The 13463-nt window shown below is 37.7% G+C and overlaps 1 protein-coding gene across 7 annotated transcripts in view; it reads left to right on the forward strand.

Annotated features, from left to right (window-relative positions):
• The window catches only part of CEMIP2 (cell migration inducing hyaluronidase 2), a 74099-nt gene that overhangs the window by 28986 nt on the left and 31650 nt on the right, over window positions 1–13463 (forward strand). For all 7 annotated transcript variants that reach the window (XM_058565661.1, XM_058565660.1, XM_058565656.1 and 4 more), the window contains exons 6-12: window positions 1101–1289; window positions 2992–3161; window positions 4503–4712; window positions 5060–5265; window positions 5404–5473; window positions 8210–8338; window positions 11507–11595. In XM_058565661.1, coding sequence (XP_058421644.1) covers window positions 1101–1289; window positions 2992–3161; window positions 4503–4712; window positions 5060–5265; window positions 5404–5473; window positions 8210–8338; window positions 11507–11595 — 1063 coding nt within the window. The remainder of the gene's footprint in view (window positions 1–1100; window positions 1290–2991; window positions 3162–4502; window positions 4713–5059; window positions 5266–5403; window positions 5474–8209; window positions 8339–11506; window positions 11596–13463) is intronic.

Raw genomic sequence — 13463 nt, forward strand, 5'->3', positions numbered from 1 at the left:
CTTTCGGCTTACAACAGATCATACCACGGATGTTTGAGAAGCAGGAAATGCTTCTACACTTGGTTGCATGTAAAAGAGTATAAGGAATGGAGAAGCTGGATCAGCTTTTCAGTTTTTGTCTGCCTAGTTAATGGGGAACCAATTTTGAGTTTTGAAAGGAGGTATCAGGAGAGATCGTAGTTGGTCATCCCTGGATTGCACAGTTGATCTTATCCCAGGAGAGGAGCTGACTTGAACAGGGGCACTATCACATGGCCTTTGGGTCACATTGCAGATCATAGTGGGAATGCTTATCCATTCAACAGACATCTACGAGTCTGCACTATGAACAAAAAACACAGATGGACACCCTTTGCTGCCTTCACTGATATAAATTCTGAGGAGGTGAGCTATCTTCCCATTGGAAAGGTATGAATAATACCAGAATGGGGATGCTGGAGAGAGAAGTTGCTTCCAGCAAGGATGTTTGGGAGGTCTTTAAAGATTCTCCTGAACTTTATAAGGAAGATAGTATCTTGGTTGGTGAATAAGAGTGGAAGGACATTGTAGGTAAAGAATAAAGCATGCGCAAAGGCACAGAAATGAGAGATTGCCTAAGATAAGCTTTTATTCTTGATATTAAGATTGTGTGAATGCTGACATCCTATCCTTGTCCTGTGCACGGATTAAATCGAAGCGTTGGGTATTTATTACAGACCTATTCTGTGTTTGGCAGCTTCTGCCTGAATGTGATATGTTCTTATTACACTTTAAGGTGGTTTGGGAGCAGGATTACGGTTTTAGCACTGAGTTGAAGTACAGCAAGGGATTTGGGGATTGAGAGCCTTCTTCAAAATTATAAAAGAAGAGTTTACCAAAGTGACATCTTATACACCATCATGGTTAGTGGTTCATGGGACTCTCTCCCCTTGAGTGTGGGGATCTGTATTTTCATCTTTTAATCATAGTGTCTGCAGAGTGACTGGTGCATGGTTAGCATTAGTAAAAATTAGCTGACTTGTATTTATCTTAACTTTTGATTTGTGAATCATGAGGGGGTTGATTTTAGAAAAAAAGAATTCCTACTAACGCGTCACTGTCTTTGTTGCTTTTTGGTTTAGGCGTTTCTCTTTCAGGTTTCCGGGTAGAGGTCGTGGATGGAGTGAAGCTTCATCTGCTGGATGATGTTCGTAGCTGGAAACCTGGAGACCAGATTGTGGTCGCAAGCACAGACTACTCTATGTACCAAGCGGAGGAGTTCACTCTTCTCCCCTGTCCTGAGTGCAGCCCTTTCCAGGTCAAAGTCAAAGGTATCAAACTGCTCAGAATGCTTCTTAGGAAACACTCTTTTCTTGGGATTTGATTCCTGGAGTTATTTTTCTCCCCAGTCATCATCACCACCATTATCATCATCACAGTTATTATTATCATTATTATCATCATCATTATCAAAGGTCTTAGCAGTGGGGTAGATTGAACACTAGATCCCAGAGGATGTTAGATAAAAGTCGTTATTGAGCAGTAGTGTTGATGTTAATAATATGTAGCAGGCAAATCAGTGTTTCATGCCTGTTTCTTTGTTTAAAAAAAAAAAAGATGCAGACTAGATGGATTGTTTTTTCCAGGGTCCTTTCCAACTGCTTTGTTATTAATTTTCCACTATCAAATAACAGTAAACCCAACCATTCAACTCAATCCATTTTTTCCTAGAAGCCTGTCTGTTTTCTTAATTAAAAAAAAAAAAATCCCATGGTTTTTGAGTGCCCACTCCCTTGGCAAACAGTAGATCTCACTAATATTTAAAATGGAACCGAAAAGTACTTCATAAGACTATATTTCCTATCATAATCTTGAAATATATTTTTGGAGGGAGAGCAATGCATTTTGAGACTCTGACTGTAAGCTGTGTTTAGAAAGAATGGCTGCCATTTACCAGGTACTTATTCTGAGCCTGGTCATGGGCAAAGCGTCTTTGTACATTGTCTCAGTTATGGAATTCATTGCACATTTCACTTATTGTATTGCTTTACTTGCTTCTGTACTCAAGATTATACATTTATGGTACAAAACAAAAGAGTTTATAGTAACTGTTTAATAAGTACTCACTCAGTGGGTAATTTAGAGCTTTGAAGTTTAAGGGAAAATTTTTGCTTTCAAAAAAAATAAGATGATTAGCTCACTTGGCATTTTTTGTCTGTACATCATTAGTGTTGTACTTTTCCTTCTTGATAGTACAAGGCCTAAGCAAAAAACAAACCCCAATAAACTATGGTACCATCTGGCATTAATTTTATTTGGAAATTCCCACTCTTGTTAACAAGTCTACATGATAATGAATCTCCATGGTCTCAACTCCCTGATCGATTTGTATTTTTCCTTCCTGAGTTTGTATAGTAAAGACATCAGAGAAAAGCTCATTATTAAAGTGTTTCTAAACTTCCAATAAAGGTGGAGATTTAAAAGAGTACATAATATTATTAAAATAAGAAGGAGGACAGAAAAGATAGTAATTTCTGTACTATTAATGTGCCAATGCGGATTACTTTAGCTTTGAAGTAGAAGCAAAAAACTTGACACCCTGTTATCAACATCTACAAAGCCATTCGTTTTTCTAGACTCACCATGTATTTGGTTCTTCATGTGCCCTCAGGGGAGCAGAACAAGAGCATGTGGACAGTAACCAGAGAGAGAGTATGGATTCTTAGATAGATTCCAGATTATTGGTGATGTTCAAGAGAGAATTGAGCTAGTTCAGGGAGGAGCAAGCTCTCTGTTTGTGCGTGGGTTTGGCCGTTGGTAGTGAGGATTCAGGCACTGTGTGGGTGGTTAGACTAGATAATCTTTAAAATCCTTGCTTCCTGGGATTCTGTGATTCTGAGGTATTAAAGAATGGAAACAGATAATAAATTGTGCTAATGTCTTGGAGTTACAGAATAAAGAGGACTGTCTGTGATGATAAGTTTCATGTTTTCTTTGTCCTGATACTATTTTTCTTTTGCCCACATCCACCAGAAACCCCTCAGTTCCTGCACATGGGTGAGATCATAGATGGTGTAGACATGAGAGCTGAGGTTGGAATTCTCACCCGGAATGTTGTGATCCGAGGAGAAATGGAAGACTCATGCTACGCTGAAAACCAGTGCCAATTCTTTGATTATGATACCTTTGGGGGACATGTCATGGTAGGCAAAAGGATTTAATGAGTTCTTTGAAACTCTGGTTGCCAAATACATGTTTAAAAAAACTTTCAACTTTTGGAATGAGATCTATATGGATATTAAAAAGAAATCAGGGGCCGGCCCCGTAGCCTAGCGGTTAAGTGCGCGCGCTCCGCTGCTGGTGGCCTGGGTTCAGATCCCTGGCGTGCACCGACGCACCGCTTGTCAGGCCATGCTGTGGCGGCGTCCCACATAAAGTGGAGGAAGATAGGCACAGATGTTAGCCCAAGGCCAGTCTTCCTCAGCAAAAAGAGGAGGATTGGCATGGATGTTAGCTCAGGGCTCATCTTCCTCACAAAAAAAAAAAAAAAAAAATCATATTTTATTTCTCTATTCAATGACAATGTGGAGATTTTAGATAGATAAAAGAGAAAGTTATATCTTTATTTAGTTGATCTGGACCTGTAGTTAAACCATTTAAGAACCATCCGATGAAGAATTAAATCTATTTACATTGGGAAGAACCGATTATACAGAGACAAAAAAACAAATAGTCTTGGTATCCATCCATGCAATCTCTGAAAGAATCCATTGGTTCTTTTTAAAACATGCTATCATGAAAGAGTAAGCAGTAGTAAAATACACATACAAAATCTGCTTCTGTAAACATATTTTTTGTATGCAGATTTTTATTCTATAAAATTATTGAGCACTTCCTATGTGGTAAGCCTCGCTCTGTGTACTAACTTATTGGACTTCTTGGCTGAATTTTGGCTACATGTGTTTTAAGAATCAGTTTTTGTGCATTGAGTAGACTATGGTTAGCAACATTCCTGTGACCATGATTTCTGAAATGTTGGTCAGCGTTATTCCTTTGTTTTTAGTCGTATGATTGAAAATCCAGTGGTTCAAAATATTGAGCGTGCTCCAATTTTGGATCAGAGGAATTTTTTAAAAACTGAAGTAAACAATATTATGTGCTAACGAAAACATTGAGGGACGATTTAGAAATAACTGTTTATCAAACTACAGCGGAAGTTATGGAAATGAAAGAACAAGATGAGCCTGAAACTGACCTAAATATTTGACCAAATCAAAACACATATACAAGAATCATTTCTGCAACTTTTCTGGTTACATTTCCTTTTATTCCTAATAAAAGGCTATTTCTATAGCTCTTTAAAGTATTCACTGTGTAAAGGAGCATTTGCTGAATTATTAACTGTGGGTCTGGGAAAACAGGATGCAAAAGAAAATATATGTTTTAATATGTATTCTCCTTCAGACATTTTCTAAGACAATTATTGTCTGCTACTTTCCTATGGTGAAATGTATCCATTTGATTTCGGTTACCTTGTCTTGTAGATAAAGAAAAATTTTACTTCAGTCCATCTTTCTTACGTGGAATTGAAACACATGGGTCAGCAGCATATGGGGCGGTATCCTGTTCATTTTCACCTGTGTGGGGACGTGGATTATAAAGGAGGGTACAGATATGGGACATTTGTGGACGGCCTGTCTATTCATCACAGCTTCTCCAGGTGCATCACTGTGCATGGGACCAATGGCTTGCTGGTAAGTAGCCTCACATTATATTGATGCATATTATTGAAGCAGTTAACTCTCCTTAATTCTCATGACTTCTCAATTTCATATAAGGAAGCTGCTGCACCAGATGCCTTGCTCTAGCCTGCTGTTGCTGAGAATTGTGCTATTTTTCTGTGTTAAGGAAGCCTACTTATTTAGCTACCCAAATTATTCTCTTAAGCAATCAATAAAACCTGACATTTGACTTTGCCCCTTCAGCTAAGATAAAAACTTCTTTTTGCATTTGTCCTGAGCATGCTACACTGAATAGCACTTGTTACTTAAACCACTATCAATCTTGTTACCAATGACATTATACACTTATATTTCTGCAGATAAAAGACACCATTGGATTTGACACACTGGGTCATTGTTTCTTTTTGGAAGATGGTGTTGAACAGAGAAATACTTTGTTCCACAATCTGGGACTCCTCACCAAGCCGGGCACCCTCCTCCCCACTGACAGGAATAACTCCATGTGCACCACCATGCGAGAAAAAGTGTTTGGAAATTACATCCCTGTACCTGCCACTGACTGTATGTGAGTAATTGGCAGAGAGCAAAACTCATGTGTGATAGTCAAGGCCTTTGATTTTCGGGGAAGACGTTTTGGGGGAAGATTTAGTGGGCAGGATTTTTCATGATGAATGTTTAAATCACCTTAAAAAATGCCTTGCAGGGCTGTTTCAACTTTCTGGATTGCTCATCCCTACAATAATCTGATTAATAATGCAGCTGCAGGCTCACAGGTAAATAATATTGAAGTGCTCTCAGTTTTTTTGTATTCATGTTTATAAATATACTCATTTATGTTGATGTAATGTAATGTGTGGCAATCTAACGCCAGCATGACATTGTTTTCTGGTGCTGCTTGTTTAGTTGAGAGCAGGATGCGGTTGAGATGGTTCTTCTATTTCTTCTAAATCATTGATGCCAGATAGTATCTATGAGTACAGTAAGACAAATGCCAAATGGAGGGAAAGAGGTAGGCTAATCTCTAGGGTTATCATGTCATCTCCAGAGTATATTTTTAGAGTATTATGTACAATCTTTCTGGCTTCTCATATTTAAGTCACGTTTGGCCAAGTAACTGATCATTTCAGTTTTCAGTGTTGATGAACAAAGAAAGCCTCACCATTTCTGAAATTAAGGGAATGGATTATTCTGTAGAATACTATGACAACTGTCACTCTGGTCAAGGGGCACATCTTTTTGTTAAGTGCAGGGATCACGTACACTTGGGGATTTCATCTCCTTGGCAAAGCAGCTAAACTCAACTGTGTGCCTTAAATTAACTGTGTGCCATGAATTGTTTCACAAACACAAGAATAACTTAAGAGAATAAATGAACTATTTTTGGATGGCAGAAATGTCCCCTGGATAAGCTTGGAGAAATTTACGTTTATAATTGAGTGTGATTTAAAACTGCTAATTTATAATAGAAAAATGAATCTTTAAGACATTATACTATTATAGTTATCATATGAGCTTTGTAGCAATACCTAAATATTCATATTTATACATCATGGCTATTAAGATTTTAAAAAAGGAAGAAATAGCTGGCATTGTTTTCCAGGATGAAGTAAAAGATCAGTGGAAGGGAGTAGTTCTTTGAGTTAACTAGAGTACATGCACCACTCGGTGATGGTGGAATTCATATCCATGAGTTTCCTTAAAAACATAAAACATAAAATTCTTATTTGACAGGGCAGAGACCTGGACATTTAATCATTTCAGGTTTCCATTCATTTGTTTTTCATCAAATATTTGTTGAGTCATATGGGGTTTGTGTTGAGAGTTTCTAACTGGAAGATGAGTTTTTGGGTAAAGTTGATTGAGAGTTTGATATGCAGTCTTACCCCAGGATCATCTTCGATCTATATTACATTACAAATGGACAGCCAGAGCAGAGATTCCTTTCAGCTGTTTTCAGAAGTCATGGGTTTAAGATCAAAGCAAATTACAAATAGTCCGTGAAACATGTAAGGTGAGGTTGCCAGAAACCCTTACTGGGGCTCATGTGAGAAAAGAAGAAAGCAAGTCTATCCTTTCCACCTCATGTACGTTCTTCTTCCTTTTCATTCTGTGAGTTCTTTCTTTTCTCTCTAGAAAAACTGTTCCAGTAAAGCTCATGTTTTGGCAAGAGTTTTGCTCCCAAAGTAAATCAAACCCTTTCTTCTTGTACCTTTCCACTGCCTTTTACAAAGCTCCCTTTACCTGTTTTGACACCACAGTATTTAACAGGAACCAGCTGCTACCAACTCCTCCATTCTCCATCCCCAACCCCGTTGCATCCTGGGAGGGTTCACTCTGCCGTCAGCTTGTAGGACTATGGTATGGAGCCTTCTCCACAACCCTACAAGTTGTCTTCTGTTGTCTGTTTTGTGCCCAAAAGAATAGATGTGGCAAACACATCTTTCAGAGTAGTTTCTTTTATTAAGACCCATCCGTAAACTTTTATCATGGAAAAATGTTAAATATTGCATTCATTTTGGTGTGTAGATATATATGCTTTCCACAATTCATCTCTCTAATGCTCCTAAAGGACTTCGTTACGGCTAGTATAGTACTTACTACATATATTTTATTTCTCTCTGTATTTCCCATTAGACTGAATTCTTTGAGAATAGCCTGACTGTACACCAGGCACGCAGTGGGCACTAAATGTTTGCCAAATTTGAATCAACACCATACTTTTGGACTATATGTTTAACAATCTGTTTTATCAAAGTTCTGTATTGTGAAGTTGTCCTTGGGCAGGTTTTGAATTAAATTGTAAAATAAAAGATTGTCACGGGGATTAAGAACGTTTAGTTTCAATTTTTATATCTCATTTTGAGTGTCAAAAATTTTTAAACTGTTCTGCCGCGCCCGTTAAGGTCAATAATACTGAAATTGAACAGACAGGATCCAGACTGAGACAGCATCCTGATTCATGCGTGTGGTGGTTTTTTTTCTTTGGCAAAAACTTGCCTCGGGACAGGAAGGGCATTGGAGTTGTTTGAAAGAAGGCAGTGAGCTCTGCATGTTGGTGGATAGTTGTTTAATAGGTGTGACTCATCTATTGATCAGATTTGGAGGTAAACAGAAAAAAAACCATATTACTAAAAGGCTGTGCTGTCCTGGTCACATGGAAGGAAGGAAGGAAGGCTTGTTTGCTTCTAATTCTGCATAACTTTTTAAAGTAGATAATGATGAGAAAGTTATTTTGAAAATAAATTTTGGTATCAGCCAATTATTTCTATCTTTTGTCCAATCCTGCAAGCAAGATTAAACTTGCCTTTTTTTTTTTTAAAGCATGATATAACTGCTTTGAAGGTACTAGATGAGTTCACAACTTTTTATAGTCAATTCTGAACCTGAAACAATGAATAATTACTCTTAAAAAGATTAAACTGGCTTGAGAAGAGCTTAGTTTATGAAGGTGTTTCATAGAGTGGCTTTATAAAAGGAGGCTTTTAATGATCTTGCCCTTTTAATTGTAGGATGCTGGAATATGGTATTTATTCCACAAGGAACCTACTGGGGAATCCAGTGGATTGCAGCTCTTAGCAAAACCAGAACTCACTCCATTGGGTATATTTTATAACAACAGAGTCCATTCAAGTTTTAAGGTAGGTTCCTGAGTTTTAACATTTGGTACATATGATTTACAGGGTAAAGGATGGACTCCTGTGATTACAACTGAGAAATGTCAGTTTTAGGTAGAACTTGGCATCAGAGAAAGTAATTTATGATTAAAAAAGCAGCCTTCTAACCCTTCCACATTCAAGATGTATATACAGCTTTCTATTTATACACTGAAATATACGCTAACACACACATGTGCGTTTGATCTGAATAAATGTAATAATGGACTTGACCCATGAGTCCTCATCTTTTCTCTTCCTCCCTCTCACCTTCTTTCCAATCTTTAATATCATTACATGTTTCTAGGGATGTACACATTAGATAATGTGCTTCTGGGGGTTAAAAAGCATATTTTCTCTCTTCTCTCAGTGCTGATAGAGTGTCCTATTGGGCATTTAATACTAATTGTGTTAATTAGTTAATTAAATATTGTTAAACAATATTTCACCTAATTAAAAATGATCAGGTCAAGTAAACTAAAGGCCATTTAGGAGTTCCAATTTCCATGACAGTCGGGACACACCCGCCAGCCCCCAGTGATCAATTCACCTGGTTCATTGTGTGCTCACAAGGTACTCTGATGTTTTCATTGTATGACGTGATGCCCAGATTCTTTACCCAGATGTGATCCACTTAAAAGTTCAATTAATACTTTCTGTTTATGATTCTCAGAGGATCCTTTAAAAACTTAAGTGTATTATAATTTGAAGAGCTTAGAATCACTTGATGAAGACTTGAGAGAGCAAAACACTTTATACAGAATTATGATTTTTGTGAGCTGAATAGTTGATTAAGGCTAATAATTGTTAAAAATTGGCCTTTCAAAGTGGAAATGCTTAAAATTTTCTAATTAGATGGTATAAAAATCCTCATTTTAATGAATGTTTTTAATGTCATATACCATGAGGACATGTAGTAATCTACTCTATTAATTATAAGCATATTAGATCTAAATAATGAGTGGATGATTAGGTTTTAAGGTTTTTTTTTTTGTTAAGTTTGGGAGTGACTATCCAGAATGATACTTTGTAGCCCAAGTCCTCGGAGTCCTCAGAGAGTAACCTGTCGTTTTTGGATCAATCATAAATACAGAAATACGACCCCTATGGCTTTGTGCCTCCCAAACCTGTATCTAGTCCAGGTCAGTCACATCTGTCTGACTGCCTGCTGGGTACCATTTTGATGTCTCAGGAACACATAAATAAAATGTGTTCAAACTAAAATCCTTTTTTTTTTTCTGACTTTCCAGTTTGGTTTATTTATCTTTTCTCAGGAGATTGTTACACCCTTCCTCCCAATTGTGACAGTTTTATTAAAGAGAGGGCTTACCTTTGTAGCAAATCTGTATTCTATGGATTGGCAAAAATGAGCGTAAATCAGTTACCTGGTAGCAACATCCTGGTTTATGCTGGTTGGTGGAAAACTTCAAATTTGTTAGGATTCTGGAAGTAGAAAATGCACATAGCAGGATCCAGGAGCTATGCTGTAAAAAAAAAAAAAAAAAAAAAAAAAAAAAACCAAGAAAAGCTCTGGATAGAAGAATAGAGTCCCCAGTTAGAGCAGAGAAAGCAGAAAGGAGAAAACATTATATAATAATCATGATGAAAAGAATAAAGACCAAAATGCGCTCCCAAAGCCGAGAGAATGAAGGTGCTCTCTGTGGCATTTGTGCAGAGTCTGAGGCTATGCTGGTGGATGAAGGAGCCGGAATGAGGTTGGAAATGGTTTTAGTTGAACTGCCCCAAGCGCGTGGTCCAGTTTGGGCCACGTGGTTGTGCGTGAGGTCAGCCTTTCATGAGCTCTCCTGCACATCTGCATCGGGAATGGGCCTCGCACACAGTCTTCTCACCTGGGCAGAGTCTAGACGGTGCAGGGTAGAAATGGCAAGGACTTAGAAGAAAAGCACCATCTGTGAGTTCTCTGGAATCCTTTGGAAAAGCCCTCTCCCACCCCTCAGCTTTTCTGCGGTCCCTCTCGCAGCGCTGGGCTCCCTCTACATCTGGCTACCTCCCTCCGGCCCTCTACTTGTCCCCTAAAATCCTTATTTTTGTCATCAGCCCCATTCCTGTATCTCTGTTTCAGTGAATGAAACCACTAGCCCCCTAATTGCCCAAACTAGAAATATATGAACCTTTATTACTCTCTCTCTCACCCTTAGACATTTTATTAATTATTAAATGGTAATTTACCTAGTAAAGAATTCTCACTGTATCCACTTTTCCCTGTTACTACTGCCACAAGTCTAGGTCATCTTTATTTCTCTTCTGGTTTACTGCAGTCTCCTCCTGCCTTATGTCCTATCTCTCTTTTTGTCTCTTTCCAATCTATTATCCGTCTCGTAGCTAGAGTATTCTTTCTTAAAATATGGTTGATTACGTTACCTTTATTAAAAGTCCCATTGTCTTGATTCTTCAGTATATCAACTCTGCATCATCTGGCCTTCCTTCTCTTTAGTCTTCTTCCTTACCTTTCCTTCCTCTGTACATTTCCTGTTGGTCCATCTAAGATTTTTTGTTTTCACATGTGCCGTGCTCTCTCTCATCTCCAAACTTTTTGTACAAACAGTTTCCTTGAGTACTTTCCTCTGGGTTCTTCAGCTGCGTCCCACCCAGTCCCTGCCTTTGTTCCCAACCCATTCTTTTGTGTGGGTAATTCCTCCCCATCCGTCAAGTTTCAGCTGTAGGAGGGCACTTTTAGGAGACAGTCCCTGAATCCTCTCACTCCCACCTTTGCGAAAGTTCTCATCTTTGTACCTTTCTTATGTGCTGCCAAAGCATCCTCTGCTTCCATTATCATATTGGATTGTAGTTGTTTATTTAACATGTCGCACATAGTCTTGTGTGCATGTCTTTGTTGCCTGTCTTCCTGCTAGTTTGTGTGTCAGTAACAGCAAAGACCATGGTTTTCTTGTTAGTGTATAATGCATGGTACCTGCCACTAGATAGGCACTGAATAAATATTTCCCGAATGACCAAATTAATAACACTATAAAAATATCCAGGAAAGTAGTTGTTTTCATAATTTCTTTGCTTTGCTGTTTATTCCGTCTCTCTCTTTTTTTTTGTAGACTAAAACTTATTTTTGTGAATCATTGTATACGTTGATATAACTTGGGATTCATATTCATTTCAGTCCATTATTATATTTTCCAGGCTGGCTTGTTTATTGACAAAGGTGTCAAAACAACCAACGCTAGTGCTGCTGACCCAAGGGAATACCTGTGTTTGGATAACAGTGCAAGGTAGAGCTGGTCCTTTTAAATCACGCTCAAGCCATATCTTGCCAAAGCAAAACTTTCTAGATTAAGCCATTATGCTCTTTTCTCCAGTAACACATTTAACTGAAGTTTTCAAAGTTTGTAGGAGGGTTTTGGAAAAACATTTATTCTGCAGTTCTCGGTCCTGTAGCTGGGCTTTTTGTCTTATGGAGATGCCAAAGAAGTTGATGTTTTTCCCAGTTGTAAATTGATGTTAGAGTTGCAGAAAGAGAAAGAAAGAGCGAGATGTTGAAAAAAGGTCCAAATTTGGCCTAAAGTAGAATATGATTCATTGAAAAACAAGTTAAGCTAAGATGTTTTAGTGTAATCCCTGAAAACCAAGGCATATAGAATTTATTGTTAGTGGTCAAAATGGAACATTGCATTACATCTGTTTCAAAGGGAAAGGTTTCCAACTTGATCATCAAGCTGGTTCTGGTTCAGTTGTTTGTAGTCTCAGATTCACATCATAGCTGAGCTCTGTGTTACTCTCCTTTATAACCACAAAATGTGGTTGGGATATGGATCAGCATTTCAACAAAGTTCTTTCACATGCTGTATGTGAGCCAAAATAAATAAAGTGTCCCCACTGGAAATAAAATTTTTTGGAAAAGATGGCAACTTAAAAGTCACGTTCAGTAGAAACTGTGTACGTGTTATTTTTCTATAGTTAAGTTGATGGACCAACTTATGGATTTTAAAGGGTGCTAGATTTAATAGGCTTTGTTGGTAGACATTTCAGAAAAGGATATCAGACCCTGTTGTTCACCAGGGAATAAAATAGGAGCCACATTGTAGGTCAGTGAGTTGGTTTAAGTGTAAGGCAGGATCCTGGCAACACAGTAATAAGGCATGAGGTCAGGGGAAAACTGGGGAAAGTATAGTTAGTAAAAATACTCATCGGGATTCCTTAAAGGTCAAGTTGGGCCTGAAATATTTTAAAGCAGTGATCAGATAGCACTTGAGAGGCTGAGAAACTGTAGGCATTTTTTTAAATAAAACACAAGGTACTGGACACCTAATAGCTGAGCAAGATATGAATTGGAAAAATAGAGGAGATAAACTTAGGAAAAAGGAGCATATAGATGATAACAAATTATGAACCGAGAAGAGAATATTAGCTGACAAAACAAAGAAATCTTGCTAGAAGGTCGCTGCTGCTTTTTAAAAGAGTTTATTGTAACTGGTAGAATTAGTCCTGTGTACTTTGCTAAGTTAGTATTAACTGAAAAATCCTTAAACACAACACAATTGACTCTCGTCCCTGCCTTAAAAAATTGTGTGTGTGTATGAATGGGTGGATAAGAAAATATATTTCAGAATCTATTGATATTTTAATTAGACTTGACAATAAAACAATTTATCCATAATGGCCTAAGAAGTTCTTTACCGGATGTGTTTATATAATATTATGATAATGGTAATTTTTACTCTGCTCTCCATGATTTTCTGGTTTATAAACGCACACATATTGGCAAGGAATTAGACTCCATTTGGAAGTTGTTATTGAAAACAACTGATTGTAGAAGAAGAGTAATAAAACATTTGGCAGCTGGTGTATACATTTAATTTTGTATAAACTAATGTATAGAATATGCCCATATGCATTCATGCAGTCCAGACATGAGTAAAAATGATAAAATTCTAACACAAAAGAGTAATACGCCAACCCATGAATTAAATATCAGGCTCATAGGATCCAGAAGATATTAAGTCTCTTCAGCAAAGGGGAAGTTGACTCAGCGGTTAATCAGATGAGCCTTTCCTTGTGTCCTCAACATGTGCAATTATAGGAATCCAGAAATAGGAAATTTTAACTCAAGAAAGCACTCAGTTTGAGACTGGGAAGTTTC

The sequence above is a fragment of the Diceros bicornis genome, chromosome 22, assembly GCF_020826845.1.
Source record: "Diceros bicornis minor isolate mBicDic1 chromosome 22, mDicBic1.mat.cur, whole genome shotgun sequence".
Classification (NCBI taxonomy): domain Eukaryota; kingdom Metazoa; phylum Chordata; class Mammalia; order Perissodactyla; family Rhinocerotidae; genus Diceros; species Diceros bicornis.